The 16,929-nt window shown below is 51.0% G+C and overlaps 1 protein-coding gene across 4 annotated transcripts in view; it reads right to left on the reverse strand.

Annotated features, from left to right (window-relative positions):
• CREB3L1 (cAMP responsive element binding protein 3 like 1) overlaps positions 1–16,929 on the reverse strand; it is a 69,467-nt gene that overhangs the window by 20,541 nt on the left and 31,997 nt on the right. For all 4 annotated transcript variants that reach the window (XM_076344564.1, XM_076344562.1, XM_076344563.1 and 1 more), the window contains exon 2: positions 1,093–1,321. In XM_076344564.1, coding sequence (XP_076200679.1) covers positions 1,093–1,285 — 193 coding nt within the window. In that variant the 5' untranslated portion in view covers positions 1,286–1,321. The remainder of the gene's footprint in view (positions 1–1,092; positions 1,322–16,929) is intronic.

A 16,929-nucleotide genomic window follows, 5' to 3' on the forward strand; every position in this document is an offset into this window, starting at 1 on the left:
TTCTACAAACTCATGCTTTTTGCTTCTCTCATTCCCAAGCCATGGGAGGACATGAGTCCTCCTATTCATTTGCAGGGGCAAAATAAAGATGTGTCTATGCACTCATGCTGGTTTGTTTTTTATTAGTTGCCTGGTTGCCTGTTTGGGCTGAGTGCCCTCCAAGACTGTACTGGGGTTAAAGCTAAGGTAAAAGAAATGTGAATGGAAAGCTTTTTTGATACTAAGGCAGAGCTTGCTTGGCCTGCCTTGAGCCTCTCTCCCAGCATCTCTCTGAGTGGCCCCTAAGGAATGTGGCACTGATGGCTGTGCCCTTTGCAGGGACCAAAGAGGCAGAGGAGGCCAGCTCCTCTCCTCCTGCCTTGGCGTTTGTACCAGAGAGCTGGGATCATTCCTGGCCATGAGACGGAAGCCTCTGTCCCAGGTCTCACTCTTGCTCAAAGGAATGGCTTTCTTCTGTGTATACTGAGCCTGTGCCACTGCTTTTTCAGGCAGCCTGGTGTCCATCAGCTGTTGGGACACCCACACAGTCCCACAAATTACAGGACTCTCTGCAAGGACAGCTCTAAAAATATCCAGCCATCATAAATTATCCTGAAACGAATTGTTTTAAAAATAGGTTTTGAAATGACTGTTCCTCTCTGTCTCCTGCTAAAAGATCTGCTGGTAAAGAAGCCACTTAGCTTTCCGCATGTACCAGCACTGGTTGCAGCCAGAGACTCATGCTTCCTATATTCAAGCCAAAACCCTGCTGCCTGATGCCAAAACAGACCTGGATCTAGGGCATCCACACCCAGGTTTGCAGGGTCCTGAAGAGACATTGCCTATTGCTTGCCAGAAGCTGGCAGCACACTGAACCACAACCAATTATCATCCTCATAAATAACAGCCCGGTAAAGGAGCAATGTGACTATCAGAGCACAAACTGAAGGAAAAAATGCGGGCTGTATTTGACAACAGCAGATCAAATTCTTCCCTGGATTAGCCATGCGCAAGCCCAAGGAATAGCCAGTTTGTCCTTATATATAGAAGCCAGCCAGAGCCTCTGCTAACAGATGTGCCCAAAGCTGTGCAGTGTGCACGTCTCATGCTCACCATTAGCATTATCTTCAGTCTTGACAGGCACGAGGGGGCTCTGGGGAGCAGAGTCTCCACTGAGGGAGTAGCTGTGCTCTGCCTGGATGCCTGGAGTGGGTGGATCCAGGTCCATGTCCAGCAGCGGGTTCTTCTCAGCCAGTACTGGGTCATCGAAGAAACTGCTGAAGAGGTCGTTGGAGAAATCCTCCATGTTGTCAGAGAAGTGATCCAGGTTCTCTGAGAAATGCTGAGGAAAGACAAAGGGAGAGAGAGCGTTAGTGTCAACTCCAAGTGGGATCTGAGAGCCTTCCCCTGCTCTGAGAGCCAAACCTCAGCAACAGCCCTTTTTGGATGAGAAAATGCAGTTCCTATCCCTTGCCTGCATCAGTTTGATAAAAACACCTTGAATTAAGATAGAAAGGTCCGTGGTGCTGTACATCTTCTCTGCCTCTTTATCTACGCCACAAACAGTCGTGAAACTCCTCTGTATTCTCACATCTGCCCCTTCCTCTGTGGGTACCTATCTTCGGCTTCCTAGCATCATCTCACTGTGACAACAAGCTGAATAGAGCACAAGGCAAGAAATCCCTGTGATGACAAAATGCAAGTGTGGCAGAAAATCATGGTCTTCAGCACCTGTCCTTGGTGACAGACACTTTCTCATGCTCTCTGCCAGCAGCAATAGGCACTCTGATGCCCCAGAGAACATCAACCCAGCTGCTGATTTCTATCAGAGAAAAAAAGAGCAGTTGGATCAACATAACAGGAAGACCCCCTGTTGTATTTAATTTCCTCTGGGATTTCACAGCCCCTCTGTGGACCATATGAGGCTGTCCTCCAGCCAGATAATGCCTGTGAAATTCTGCTCCCCGATGAAGTTTAAACACTACAGATGGGCTGTTAACAACAAACAATCATTCCACTAATCATTCCAGTAACAGTCAGTAAATCTGGCCAGTGCTGCTGCAGAGCTGGGCTCCTGATGCTACAGGGAACCTGTTTCCTTTGAGGCATATCCTCCTATTCAGAAGTCAAATCACTAACTTTTCCATTTGCTACAACAAAGCATTCGTTGGGCAGGGAGAAAAATGATGGTTGCCAAACACTAGCTGAAAAATTATCCCATTTGTTGGCGGATTGAGGCTTCTGGCTCAGAGAGAGGAAAGAAAAGACAGATACATTCAAGTGACTATATTACACAGACGGAACTGTGTAACTTAAATGAACTGGAGAGAGCTCAGCAGAGTCAAACTGGGTCCCCCCCCCGCTTGGAAAAGCATCTGGGTGGGCAGAAAGGCATCGAAAGCAGCATATTGAAATACCAAGAGCAACAGGGTACGGATGAGAGAGAGTGGGAGAGAGCACGCAGGTCCTAGAGTAGAGACATGAATGCCAATGAATTCCAGTGTGAGAGCTGAGCTCAGGAAAGAGCCTGGCTCCTAGAGAAGCAAGGGGTGCATGCAGTCCTTTCTTTCCCCAGCACTAGGACTGAGGGAGGAGTTGGCCAAAGGACCCCGGATGCTGGAGCCTGCAGGTTCCTGTTCCTACAGGAAGGTATATTTGTTTTATCTGAGCACAATATCACTCTGTCAACATTACGCTGGCTATCAGAGGGTTGGGGTGAGACTGGAGAGTGAAGTAGGCTCCAGCTGAACAGACCCACGCTTCCCACCAAGTTGGGCAGGGAGACAGTAAGCTGCAGCAATCTCTAACATGCCAGTGCCCTTCACCCTCCAGCATCAACCCTCAGCCACTCAATTTAAAAACTCAGATGCCCACAGAGCATGCTGAAGTGAGGGGGAGTCCCTGCTGCCTACATTCTGCCTTACACAAGATATTTCTCCCTTCACTTCCTTCCCACTTGTCCTGTCCTCCCACTGCCTGGAGTGACAGCCTGACACACCACCATCCGAGGCTCCCCTGGGAGGGCAGACACTGCATGTGCAGGTAAGGCGGAGAAGTCACACTCATGCAAAATCCCAGTGTTGAGGCCCTCCCTGGGATGTCTGGGCTGAAGTTTTCTCCACTTGTTCCCATACTGGAAGACGAGTTGGCAGGGTAGCTTGGTAAAATCTACCCAGTCATTTCCAAGTTGCCTAGAAGCATTTCTGCACTTGAATCAAGCGACAGAAAACACCTCCCATCTGTGCTGAGCATAACCGTTCTTCAGAGGGAGCTGAGTCAGCAGATGGAACTGGGTTAGATATTTATCTAAAAAGCACTGGAAAACCAGGTTTTGTCCTATCCTACAGCACAGAGGGGTAAAGAGTTTGGAGTCCTGAGCATTAACCCCAGAGAGTTCCTGCTCATGTAACAGCTGTTCTTTGTCTTGCTTTCTCTAAACAAGCAAACACAGGATATGAACACGATAGCCTTATGGTAAGGGTGAGAATGTAACCACAGAAAAGTGAAGGGATTCAGAGTTCTGGCTGCCAATGCACCACGACAGCACAGCAGAGCTGGGATCCAACAAGAGGCACTCAAATCTTATATACTGTTGTAACCATCAAAACTAGAACCACTATGTAACCCTGGAAGAGAAGCAGGACTGGATGGACAACTGCAGGGAGAGCTGTCTGCAACTCTGCCACATGCTTCAAATTTCTTTCACAACTGTGCATTAACAAAGGCAGGTGGGAGTGAAGAGAGTCAAGAAGATGCATTTATACAGTAGTTCCACACACTATCTTTTAGCGGCACTCCACCCGCGCTTAGAACAAGGATCTCTTGGTCCGTCAAAAGTCTTTCCATTGTAGGACAAACCTACCCAGAAGGAAGAGGTGGAGATGTGCCTCTGGTTTTATTCTAAAACCAAAAATTCTCCCCAGCAGTGACTAAGGGGTGAGAGATGAGTAATAAGTGCAAGGAGCTGAGTATCAGAGCCTTAACACGGTCCACCAACACTGGCAGGAGTAATTGCAGATTTCTGTTTTTTCTTTTAGACACCACACAGCAGGCTTGTTGGAGGACCTTGCTGCTTGGAAGTGAGGATGAAGGCAACACTGTTATCCCAGAGATGCAGGGGTTCAGGTCCCCAGAGAGCCCATTCTCTCCCAAGAGACAGACCTACTGCACAGTATGGGAAAAACATGGGTGATAAGCAGAGGATGAAACTCACACCCTCCCTGGGAATCCAGAAATGCTGGGACACATACCCCTCTCTGGGCTCCTGGATCTTATCCTCCAGCACAACTAAATACTGGCAAAGCCTTCTCATCAAAGCAGCCCCCTTTCAGCTCTTGCCAATCATACATCTATCAGTCCAACATCTGCAGACACAGATGATGGGGAGAAGGGAGCTAGCCTATGAGGTTGGGAATAACTATGGTTATTATCAAAGAGGGCACCAAGGATCAGACACCCTCAAAGAGGGAGAGCACCCAGAGCTGTCACAGAGCTGGAGATTGCCATTTTACTCAAAGGCAGCGGCAAGAGGCAGAGGAAAGCAGAAGGAAGGGTAAAGCAAATAAAGGTAATGACATGTCTTTGTAGCTGCCTATATCCACAATGGAGACTATAGGACAAGCAGGAAGCTAAGCCACCACGTCCCAGGAAGACTGCTGTGCCTCTTGGGTTGGCTCTGTTCTCTCCTGATGCCAACAGGTATTGTTAACTTCAGGACAGATTTCGGGTTAGTAAAGACAGCCATGCATGCAACCACATGGTAACAGGAAGAAGTGTCCTCTTGTCCAGATCCAACTGTGATGGGCATAGTGAGGAGCAGCCCAGAGCTTAGTTTGGATAGATGCCATCAAAAACACTGCTAATTAGTTTAGATCAAGTCTGCTAACCCAGAATATGCAAACTCTGTCCTACCCAGCCTCGTTACAGGAGCTGCACCTATCTGGCAAAACTCAAGAGAAGGCTTCAGCCGTACTCTTCCTTAACGCGTGTGAGAGAGCAGGCTCCGGGGAACTGCAGGACCCAGGGTGCAGTGTCTCAGGGCTATGTGGATCATGGCAGAGCATGGCAAGGTCAGTGCTCCGAGTTTCTGAGTGATAAACAGAAGCAGGTGTATCACCTGACCAAATGGATGGTAGCATTATCCTGGCTGGAAGGTCACACACCAAAGGAGGTGCTGGGCAGCCACTAGCCCTCCCTTCCCACCCAGACTGGGGCCAGCACAGTTGAAGGCCTGCATGTGCTGCCATTAAATGAAATTACTATGCTGGGCTTTGGAGAGACTTTCGCCGATGCCGTGGCAATGAAGATCTCAGCAGACCAGAGGCACGTGTTGGTGGAAGGTCCAAGAAATAGTCCACAGGACTCGGACGTGAATGAAGGTGGGATGTACAGAGATGCACAAGCAGAGCAGGTTCATCCTCTCACAGCCTCTTCAAGGCCTAGACTCTCTCCTTGAGAGCACCTTCCAGCCAGGCTGAGATCAGCCAGCTCCTGCTCCTCAGGGGATTGGCCAAGAATTTCTAATTGTGACAATGAAGGACTCTGCAACTCCGCTGAGATTCTCCTTTAAGATATCTCAAGTAGCCTTCACACAGATGGGCCCAGGTTGAGCAAGGGGGACCAGTCAACTGGGAAACGTGATCCTTACCATCCTGGCCCAGAGGGAGCGGGTGTGAAGTGTACTGGAGGAAAACAGCTTCCAGATGGGATACGAAGCTCGCAGCACAGTCTCATTTTGCATTATTCGCTCCTGCTATCTCCCCCTCCCTTTCACACCCTCCTTCCTTCTCCTTCTAACTATGCTCCAAAGCCAAGAAATAGCACGAGATGTGTTTCCAAAGCTGTATTACCAGTAAGCGGTCAGGGAGGGGGCAGCCAAGGGACAGAAACGCAATGGCGAGGATGTGCTGGATTTCCTGATCCAAGCCCGAGTTCTGGCTGCCCGTCCCCCCACCGCAGTTCTGGGGGGATGGGGAGGCAGCACCCAAAGGGGACGAGCCAGCGTGCACAGGTACAGGGGAGGCAATGACCACTGCATCTGCAGGCCCAACAGAGAGCCTTAAGCTGCGCTGGTGCCACAGGAGAATCTACTCGGGCTGAGGCCACCTCAGCCATGGGGAGAGAGTGTGAATCTGTCAGCTGCTGGCTCCTGCTCCCTCCCACTCCTGGTGACCGACATAGGCACTGACTCTTCCAAACATATTTCCACCACATGTTTTCACCCTGACCTCATGCTTAGGGTTGTCTAAATAGCACACTGTATGTGCGTGCGTGCACTTCTCGTTCAAACACCCTTTCCTGTTGTACAACAGTTATCTTGGGAGCTAATGTAAGGCATCCAGACATCCAAATGCAAGCTCTCTATTTCCCCCCACCCAGAGCTGGTGTTAGACCTCTGGAGGCCCCAGGCAGAGACAGAGGCATTAAGCCTTTTCCTCTGCCCGGTTGCGCACAGGATGCCTGGAGGTGCCACTCTTGTATCCCAGTGGCACCACACACGGCTGAGGAGGGGACAGTTTCCTCTCCCTGGATCCACTTCTCCTCTGTGGTCACCTTGGCTGCATCTGTCCCTCCCTTTCCCTTTCCCGCATCCATCCTTTGACTGTGGCTTTCCCCTTCCCACCTCTGGCTGAGTTGTTTGGAGACAATCTCCCTTCAGGATCAGCCTGGTTCTCACAGCCTCCCTGCTCCCACCACAATGGTCTCGCTCCAAAGAGAAAGCGGCGAGGGGCTAATCCAGCTGGGCGGCAGCCCAGGCCCAGGAGACGAAAGGCCTTTGCAGGTTGGAGGTTCTGCTCATGCTGGCAGGCAGTGCAGATGGGGAGGGGATTCTTCTGAGTTTTCTCTTTTCTTTTTGAAAGTATTTTTCCTCTTTGCTTGCCAAGATAAATCTCCTGTCCCAGCTGTGACATCTGCATTTCCCTTCTCTGCTTTCACTGAGGAATGAAGCCCCCTGCACTCCAGCTTCACAGCCGAGGTTTCCTTTACATTCCAGGAAAGAAGAGTCCATACACTCCAGACAGTCCTTCTGCACTCTTTAAAATGCAGTGAATTTCAGACCTTATGAAAGTGAAGGTCTTGACAGCATTAACGATATCCAGGCAGGATGGACAGATGCTGCACACACTTCTCCTCACAGTCTGGTCAGTGCATCTGCACCCTAAGGGGCACAAGTGATCATCCAACCACCTCTTGGCTCTCTCAACCCCCTCTGGTGTCCCTCTGTCCTGAGCCGTATTGCTCTTGGTCTCTCCCCTCACGTACCGCAGCTCCCTGCTGCTCCATGCCTGGTCTGCCCAGGCCACCGGTCTGCCTGGATAGCTTGCCACTGACCTGCTACCCCCTTGCTGTTCCTGCTTCGCTGCATGGCACAGCTGAAGCACTTCAGGCCAAACCATCTGCAAACCCCACTGCTATTTCCCTCCAGCAGCAGGACAGCATCCCAACCAGCAGCACCCCTCAGTCTTTCTCAGAGACTGCCGGCAATGCCCAAGTCACGGGTGATTATTTCCAGCATCACGACCTGGGACTTCCCTGACACCCAGCCTCCAAGTGGCAGAGGGTTTGACTGAACCTGATCTGGAACCAGGCCCAGAATTTATTGCTGTCTGTAGAATAATGCAGAATGACAGAAAGAGGCGGGGGTTAAGGTCACCGAAAGCAAGACTGGTGACCTGTTTCCCCACAGGCGAGCTGTGCCATCAGCTCCCTCCCTGCAGGGACTGCAGCCGCTCAGACCAAAGGTGCTACAAGCCATTACTCCTCCATGGCAGCAGTGGCAGCCATGTCCCCGGTGCCTTGCAAAGTCCCAGCAAGGCTCAGGCACAGCTCGCTGTGCAAACCTCCTTCCACCACGCATCTGTGCCAAGGACCTGGATTTACAATTTCCAGCACCAGGCGCCACAAGACCTAGGAGGGACGACAGAGGCTCAAGACACAATCAGGGGAAGGCGATTGAGGGAGCGGTGCCAAGGCAAGGCGCAACCCTGAAGCGAGGGAGCAGCAGCGATCCGGGCCGCCGAGGTCCCCGCCTGGGCCCCGGGTGCCCGCAGCCGCTTGGGAACGGCCCGAAGCTCCTGGGTGTGCGGGGCAGCCAGCGCGTCCCCGCTGCCCCCGGGTCCGAGGCGCGGCCGGCGGGTGCGGGGAGCCACCCGCCCCTCCCCCGCCGCCGGCCGTTAACGGTCTCCGCGGCACGCTGCCAACGGCCGGCAGCGGCGGCAGCCCATTGGCCGACGCCGCCGAGCGGCGGCCAATGGGAGGCGGCTGCCAGCAGAGCCGCGCGAGGCGGGCGGGAGGAGTGCAGGGTTAGGACGGAGCGGTCCGCGGCCCGCCGCGCCTCGCGACCCTGCCCCGCCGGGTACCCGCTGCGGCCCTGCCCCGGCTCCCCCGCGGTGCCGGGCTGCTGCACGGCTCGGCTGGACGCTGAGGCCTGAGGGGACGCTGAGGTCGAGGCGCGGAGCCCGTGGGGCGGGGGGACTCTGCCCCTCGAGGAGGCCTTGCCTTGCCCCTTGATGGCTTTTATCTTGGGATGTCTTAATGAGCGCCTCAGAGGACACCGTCTCGGCCTCTCAGGGAGACTTGCCCCTTCGGGTACATACTGCTCCCACGGTTTGCAGTAACCTCCGTGGCAGGCATAAAGGTTTTGTGGGTTTTTCCCCCCCCTCTTCCCGCACAACCCCGGGGGGGGATGTCAGCTGACAGAATGGGTGATACTGTTAAAAATACATGCACACCACATCAAAATTTTGTGGCCGTGGCTGCAATACCCAGCTCAGACTTAGCGAGCCTGCCATTCACTGGGGAGGAATCTTGGGAGGCACCCAGCCACGGGGGGGAGTGGGTGAGTTAAGTCTTTAACTGAAATGTTTTTGCCCCTGAAAGGAAAAAAAAAAAGAGAAAAAGGTATGTGAAAGTTGAAATCTGCCAGCCTGTGACTGGGTTCCCCAGCAGCCCTGAAGGAGGCACGGAAGGCACCTGCTGCTGCAGTGGCAGAAGAGTCATGGACACTGGCGTACCCACAGCTGGATTTAATGTGCTCAGCATAAATGGGATTAGCAGCTGGTGCAGGCAGTGGTGATGTGGGAGGGACTGGAAGCACCCTGCAAGGGGAATGACTGTGGAGCAGGGCAGAGCCCAGGGTGAGGCAAGTCAAAAGACAAGTGGCATCATGGTGTGGCCACAGTGGTGTGGTGATCTGTGTGCCCTCAAACCACCTGCTGGTGCCAGGGTGCGGAGCAACTATGCATGTGCTAGGGAGGAAAGGGAACATGTCAGCCTCCCCTAGGGCAAACCAGGCTCCACTGTCCCGGGGTGGAAGGCAGCTACAGTACACAGTTTGCCTGTTGCACGAGACTTGCTGAGTCTGCAGAGACAGGAGCACCTCTCCTCCCAGCAGCAGCACCCTGGAGGATAAAGAAGAATGCCTCTGCTTTCCAGCGAGCTTTTGCTGCGTGTATGCTACATATGCAACGAACGTCCCAAATTTCCTTTGGCTTACAACTCCCTCGCAGCCAACTCTGATAAAAAAAATTAGAGCAGGACTTAAACCATAGACAGAAGTGGACACAACCCTCTCAGGATGAAACATTTAGATCAGCTGCTCTTAACCCTCATTTGGCAGAGGATTTGGGGGCTATTTCTAGGAGTCCATGAAAGGTAAATAAAAAGTTTGTCCTTCAAGGCCTTTCTTGAGCTCAGAGAACTGAAGACACCTGCTTGCTACAAAACAAAGCTGCCTTTATTTCTGAGCCATCGTGGTGGCAGTGGGGCTGTGTTTGAATGGAGATGCGTGGGAGGTGTTCTCCATGGGAATGCAGGTACCCCTGGGCAAGCTGGCAGGGGTCTCTTCCTCTTCTTTGCCCCCTCCCAAGCCGAGGTCAGCAGTCTCCAGGCAGAGACTTCACACAAGCAGTAGCTCTGAGAGAAAGAAGCTGTAGCCTCATAACTCCACCCAGATCTCTGCCCTCTTGTCTGAATTGGTGCCTTACCTCTTTGTGTTAACTTGGCAGCCTCAGCTGAGTTTGCAGCACACTCCCAAAGACACCCTAACTCCACACCATGATGGGGGGCCATGAGTCTTTCAGCTGCTGTAGCGTCAGGGGGAGGAGGTTAATGTGAACTTTATCCTGTTATGTGTGAAAATATAATCCATCATCTTTGGGAAGGCCCCATCTGCTATGTTACCCTCATCCACCTCCACCCAGGCCTGCCCTTTGCAGAGCCCAAACACATCCATCCCTTCTCAGTCCCCACAGAGGCACAGGAACCATAACGCAATTGAGTGCAGTCGTGCCCGTTGGTGTGCGGCACCCCTGCACAACCTACGGGTGCAGCTCCAGCCCAGCCCTGCAAATCTGGAGGCAAAATCTACATGACCCCACATGGATTTAATTCTGTATGGCACGTCTGCCTGGACAATTTAGGGAAAAATTCTGCTTGATGGAGACGGAAACACAGTGCAACGAAAGGCAGCAGGCAGGGGACACGAAAGAAAATACTGCTTTACTCTGCGTGACTCTCTGTGAACTATACTGCCATGCTGCAGTGAAGCCGAGTGCACGGTATCCCTGGAAGACATGAAATAAGGTTTAATACAATTAAAAATAAATTAAAGAGGTGCAACTGCTCAAGCCAGTCACCAGTCAGTGGGATGGGGAAGTTTATGCAATAACCAAAATAAACTGGAATAAATGCCACTCCACCATTTCTTCCATCTTTCTTGGAAGCTTCTGGCTCTGCCCAATACTGGGTTGGAGCCACCAGAGTCGGCAGATCTCTGCTCTTACACAACTTGTCACCCCCATGCCATTATGGGCCTTTTTTCTGCATCTTGCAAGAAAGGCAATCTAAGCAACGAGAAAGGTGCCCTGGGAGATAGAGGAAATCTGCTTTGGGAGATAACTGGAGAAGGAAGAAAGGTCTGTATTATCTTTACAATCAGCTTCATTTGTCTCATTGAAACTGTTTCTCTTTAGTGCTCAGAGAGCAAAATCAGAGATAATTCACGTTTTGTCCCCTGGCAGGTCCCTGGAGAACCATGAAGAAAAGCAGGCCTTGGAAGAGGAAGATAGCTGTACTCTGCTCAAGTCCAAAAGCTGAGGCATGCAGCTAATGCCAAACATTACTGGTGGCTTTCATTCCTTGGGCCTTTGTAAAGGGCAATTACAGAGCAACTAAATCTGGACCAGCTGATTTGTGACTCAAGGATGTGAGGGATTTTCACCCAAAATCTTGAGAGAGTAAGAACTGGGACTCTCTTCAGTGGCCAGGCTGGGCAAGAGCTGAGTTTTGCAACCAGCAGGCTGAATGGGGTCCCTCACCAGGACTGTTTTCAAAGCAATTCAGCTTGGAATGCAGTTTTCTGACCTGCTGCCAATATCCCAGTGGAAAATCTGTGCCCTGAGCAGCAGATAGGAAATTAAACTTCAGCTCCAATGCTGAGGGTATCATTTTCACCTCAGCAGTGGAGCTGCAGAAACCAGAGTCTCTGGAGAATGAGGAAATCCTTCCTAACCCGCGAAGGGCAGTAACACCTCTCAGATGATTCATTACTACTGGGACAGCCTGGATTAACACCATCCTGGGGGAGAATGAAGGTGTGATGTTGGTGAACAAGGGGTCAAAGCCCTGTGTTTCCAAAGATGAGGATGGGATCTGACTGGTCAGAGAGAATGCAGTCACTTCAACCATGGGATGAAAATCAAGGCTGAAGGAGAGAGGCAGCCTGTGCAAACCCTTTCCCAACACCTGGCTCTCCAGCTATCCCCTCTCCAAGCCAGACTTCTCCACGACAAGGCCCAGCAGCCGACTACCCTGTAGCTGGTGAAAAGAAGTAGAAACGTGAAGATGCCTGGGACCGTGTGCTCAAGTAAAGTCAGAAGCTTCTGGGAAGAAAAGATCCCATGTTCCTTTGAAGACAGGAAACCTATTATGCCCTGGAAACCTGCCCTGAAAGCTCCTGTGTCTGTGATTGAGCAGGCATCTGCACCCCAGCATTGGAGGGGTGTCTGCAGAAACTGGTGGATTTGGGAATCCATTCTCTGGACATCCCTGGAGCGGCACAAGGAGACGATGGCTGGCTTCATGGGTTTTAGGGCCTGGAGGAACCAGTCTGGTAATCAAATATGGTTCCTTACATAGCTGTGTGCAGGAGCTATATTCATGCCTCCTGCTTCAAACTCATCATCTGCAACTGAGCTTCACAGAAAGAAACATCTCATCTCAGTTTAAAGGCTTCAGATAAATCCACCCCTTTCTAAAAAAAAAAACCTGTTGTAGAAGCTAACTACAGTCACCGAACATATGAGTCATTGCAAAGAGGGACTCTAGCTTAAGCTTCCAAAGTGTTTTCTCTGGCTTTTTGCTCTTAGATGAACAAGTCCTTACTACCAGAAGTCTTCCTGAGAACAAAACCAAGTCACGTTTTAATCTGTGGAGTGTGGTATGGCATGGCCATTGTACTGGGTTATTCTGCAGACAGCAGAAACAACACTGGTCTCATTGCAGGCAGGGAGAACTTGAGGACTTATTTAATGATGGCAGGTTGTGGTCATGTAACACCACGCTAGCAGCAGATTCAAAGATTAAATTATCTTTATGTATAATTAATTGCTAGATTTTAACATAATCAAATCACAGGTGGAAGTGAGTGATTCCTGTGGCAAAAGAAGTTACAGCCTTGACATGGTGGCCAGTGCTGCAAAGCGATAATGAAGGCTGTGTGAGCCCTAGAAAATCAAGAAAAAATCTACAGTGGTTTGGCTTCTGGGCATCCTTTCAGACATGGCCTTATTATGCAGGTATATAATCTAGGACCAGAAGCAACAATAACCCCTTAGTATCTATCATAGTTTTATGAGCACCAAAAGAGAAAAAGCATCAGCGAGATCTTCCTCTTCTGTCCCTTAATCCCGATGCCGAGTGACTTATTCCTAAGTATGGAGTTCTCCGTATATATGAAATCTTTCCCAAGTGCCCGGTGTGTGTCCCAGCACACACGCACCCAGCCCCTGTTCCTGCCTGGATGCTCACAGCACCAGATCTTCTCATGCCACCCTCTTCCCTCATGCCTCTGCTGCCTGGTTCTCCCCAGCTTCGCTCCTCCATCGCCTTCCTCCATTCTCCTCTCTGAAAGGGTGCACACATCTGGCTTGCTTTTATTGTGCGATAAATCTCACCCTGCATCTTGGGTTCATTTTCTGAAAGTTTTGAATGGTGTCTTGGAAATGCTGTTGGACAATAGGAGCTCTTTGAACCCAGGCCAGCTGGACAGGACTCCTTCCATTGCAGCTGACATGCAGGCTTTGGCGGTCTTTCTCAACTCTTTCCTCTCTTCTCTTTTCTGTACAGCACTTGAATTGTCCTCAAACTTTATTTTTGGAGTGGGCAGTGTGTTTCTGAATCTTTTCATCATTATATTATTATTAATTATGGTCATGACTATTTCTCTTTCTGCTGGCACTCCTGGGTGGATCTCTCCTCTCTCGCTTAATGTCTTGGGTAAGACTACCTTGGCTGCAACCCACTTAAGCAGTGACTCAGAATCCCTGGCCCGCTCCCAGGAGAGATGCAAGAGTTTTGCCAGTCAGTTTATAAAGAGGCCATCGTTTTCCTCAGCTACTCTCTCGCTCAGCAGAGCTGAGTCGGGTGGAAAAGCTCAGCTCTCTGGTTCCAGTGAGTCCATCCCTGGTGGACAGGCCATCCCTGGGGTATTACGAAAGCAGAGCCCTGCTCCCTCCACGTGCAACCAGGACAACTCTGAACTAGGCGCTAGGATTCTCCGCTGAACAAAATTTTGCTCCCTGGGGGTCACTGTGCTCAACTTCCCCGTTCCCAAGCCCCTGGAGGAAACAAAGCTAAGCGAGGCATGTGGGCAGGATGAGGCATCATGAAAGAGGGAGTACTGTGTGCTCATGTCAAACTGTTGCCTAATGGCTCATCACGCAGCTACCCACATCTCTTGAGTCAGAGCAGAGAACTGTATACTCTGAAGCAGGCCCCTTGTATCGCTGGGTTTGAGGTTTGCTTGCAGCAGTGCTACACTGTAGAGAAACCCCATCTTCCTTCTCTGGGCATCTCAGACCTTTCCAGCCATTTGGAAGGGTGGGAGTTACTCTGTTTCTGAAGGCAGGAGGGGACCTATGGCTCTACTGTTTGCCCATCTGCACATTGAATTTATGTAGTGAAGAAGCCTCTCTGTGGCTCCTGTAACTTAAAGACGTTCAAACAGTGTGCTTTTATGGAGGTGGATGTGCAAACCCTCTTCATTTCATGTGCTGGGAAGAACTCAAGAAAAAAGAGATGACTGGTCTTGGTGAGGCGTGGCTGTCTCCCACAGACCATCGAGGGAACGTGAGTCTGAATCCTTCCCATTAGACTGCGCTGCCTCCTGGAAATGGCAAGACTGCTTTTTACTGGTCTTGGGCCAAACAAAATTCTCCTTCCTCCCATTCTGCTGCAGGACCCAGCAGGGCAGGGAAGCCCATGAGCGGCTGGGAAGGGGCGTCTCACCAGCCCTCTCTGTGCTGGTGTTGAAGGCTGAGCCAACTCCTGAGCAGCCCAGGCACCAGGCAGAGGTGTCGCCCTCTCTCCAGCTGTGGCACGGTGCAAACCACTGCTGGTCCCCGTGTGGGGCTGCCCCTCCTCAGCCAGCAGGCTGGCCACAGCTGGCCTCCGTTCTGCACCAGTGGGGTGGCATTGCTTCTTCAGCTTGAGGAATGCAAACCGCCTGAGCTGCTCTTGAGGATCGGCCAGGAAAAGTCCACAAATAGCAACAGGAAATCAAAATGCCCGCTCCAGACATGCACCAGATACAAGGCCATCCAGTGCAAGAAGAAAAATCAAACGCTGGATGATGGAGATTACATCATGCTGTGGATAAACCTGTGAGCCCATCCAGCTGGGGCCATGCCAACAGGTCCAGATGGCTCAGGAATGCTAACTGCATAGCTACCTCTCTCTTGTCTTTGCTTTTTCTTCCCTCTTTCTTTCCCTATTCTCCGTCCCTCCTGGCCTCCTTCCTTCTTCCCTTTCCCAGAATAAATAAATAAATCCTCTGGCAACTCTACATAATCCAATTTCATCAAATATCAGAAAGGCATCTGAGACCGGTGGACAGGGCACTGGTCCGGACACGGGTCTCTGGCACTTACACATAGATATCGAGGCTGCCGGGTGACCTCACCACACTGCATAGCTGCTGGGGTTGACATAGTAATGTGTGCCTTCATCTCACCTGGGACTTCAGCCCCTGGCTACAAAGGAGGAGGTTGCCAGGGTAGCTCCCCTAGAGCCTGAAGCACGCAGGAAAATTAAGAAATGAGCATTGCTCCCACTCTGCTGCAGCTCACCCCAGCTGCTTACAGCTGCCACTGACTGCTCACCGTGGCTGCAGTTACACAGGGAGGGAGAAAACAGTTTTGCTCTCACAGCTAGCAGCCTCTGGCTACCACCCTGGTACTAATTAGTAACAAAGAAAGGAGTGCAGTACCCTCTGTTCTGTCCCCAGAACTGACCAGAGCTCAGCTTTCTCCCAGTGCGATAAAAACAGGGCTCAAAGACATGTAAGAAAAGAATGAAAGGTGTGTGCTTTGCCGGGTCTGAAAAAGGACTGCAGGCTATTTGCTCATTATTTAATGCTAATCCAGCTGCTGGACTGCTGCCAACTATATTTGACAAATCCTGAAGAGGAGGAGAGGCATCAGGGAATGGGAAAGCAACCTTTGCATCGCTCTTCCCAGTAGACGATGGCGATCCTAACTTTACAACAGGTCAGGCAGACTCACTGTGGGGAAAAGGCGCCTCCAAAGAGAAAGGGAAAGCACAAAACCATGCGCTGAGCAGCAGGAGAGACTCACATGGGTCTTGAGTGCCCTGCTAGGGGACTGATAAAGCCATGGCACTCTGGTACTTTCAGCTTGTTACCTCCTTCACAGATACAAACCAGATGAGACATGCTTTGGGAGCCTGGGAACTCAGCACAGCCCTGACCACGCAGCAATTTCAGGCAGAAATGTAACGGGGTGCTCTCAGCAAGTTGTGCCAAACCCAGGGAGAAGTTAGGTTTTGCGACTCAGCCAGGATCTGGTTGTGCAGTGGAGGATGCGGTATGAGTACAGCCCATTCACTGGATTTATAAAGCACAAATTGTTTGGTTTTCAGAAAGGCCCAAAGAGGCCAGGCCAGCAGCAACATGGGCCAAGTACTTCAGTTTAAATCCTGATGCTGACCAACGCAGTCATTCAGACTGACACAGAAAGATTACTCCGGATTATCTTGAAGTATCTGAGGTCAGAATCAGACACGTGCAGCCCCCGGGGGTAATGAACAGGAGAGGGGCGAAGGATAGCTGGGACATCAGTGGAGGACCTGCCAAACTGAAAAAGTTGCAAATATCATCTATAGCTGCAAAGTAATTCAAAGAGACTCTAACTGGGGAAGCAAAGTAATAGCTCCTATGGACCTTTCCTGGCAGGTATCTACTAGCAAAACCCCACCCCAGTCTAACTTTCCATTAATCTGCTTCACCCATTGATGGCACTGCCCCATGCCAGTAAGAATAAGGATGTGCACTATTTTATAGACAGACAGCAAAAGCTGCATCGCCGCAAGTGACACCCTGAAGATCACACGCTAAGTAACTGGCAGAGCTGGGACTAAAATACAGTTCTCCCATTCCCGACAACCTCACTGCACCACTGTCCATAAGAAGAGAAAAAAACACAACAAAAACAAACCCAACATCATTCAATTGGCAATTCAATATTTGTGGCTCAACAGCACCTCATCAACTCTCAGAGTCTGCCGCATTTGCTTGGAAAGAAGAGCCAGATTTCCACCACTCCCTGGGCAAAGAGCTCTCAGATCGAGAGACTGAAAAGGCTTTGAAAGAAACCTTCCATCAACAGTCTTTACAAATGTCAGAGCTGGTTTCCTCTTCCCTGAGCTGCCTGG

The sequence above is a fragment of the Aptenodytes patagonicus genome, chromosome 7 (genome assembly GCF_965638725.1).
Source record: "Aptenodytes patagonicus chromosome 7, bAptPat1.pri.cur, whole genome shotgun sequence".
NCBI classification, from domain to species: domain Eukaryota; kingdom Metazoa; phylum Chordata; class Aves; order Sphenisciformes; family Spheniscidae; genus Aptenodytes; species Aptenodytes patagonicus.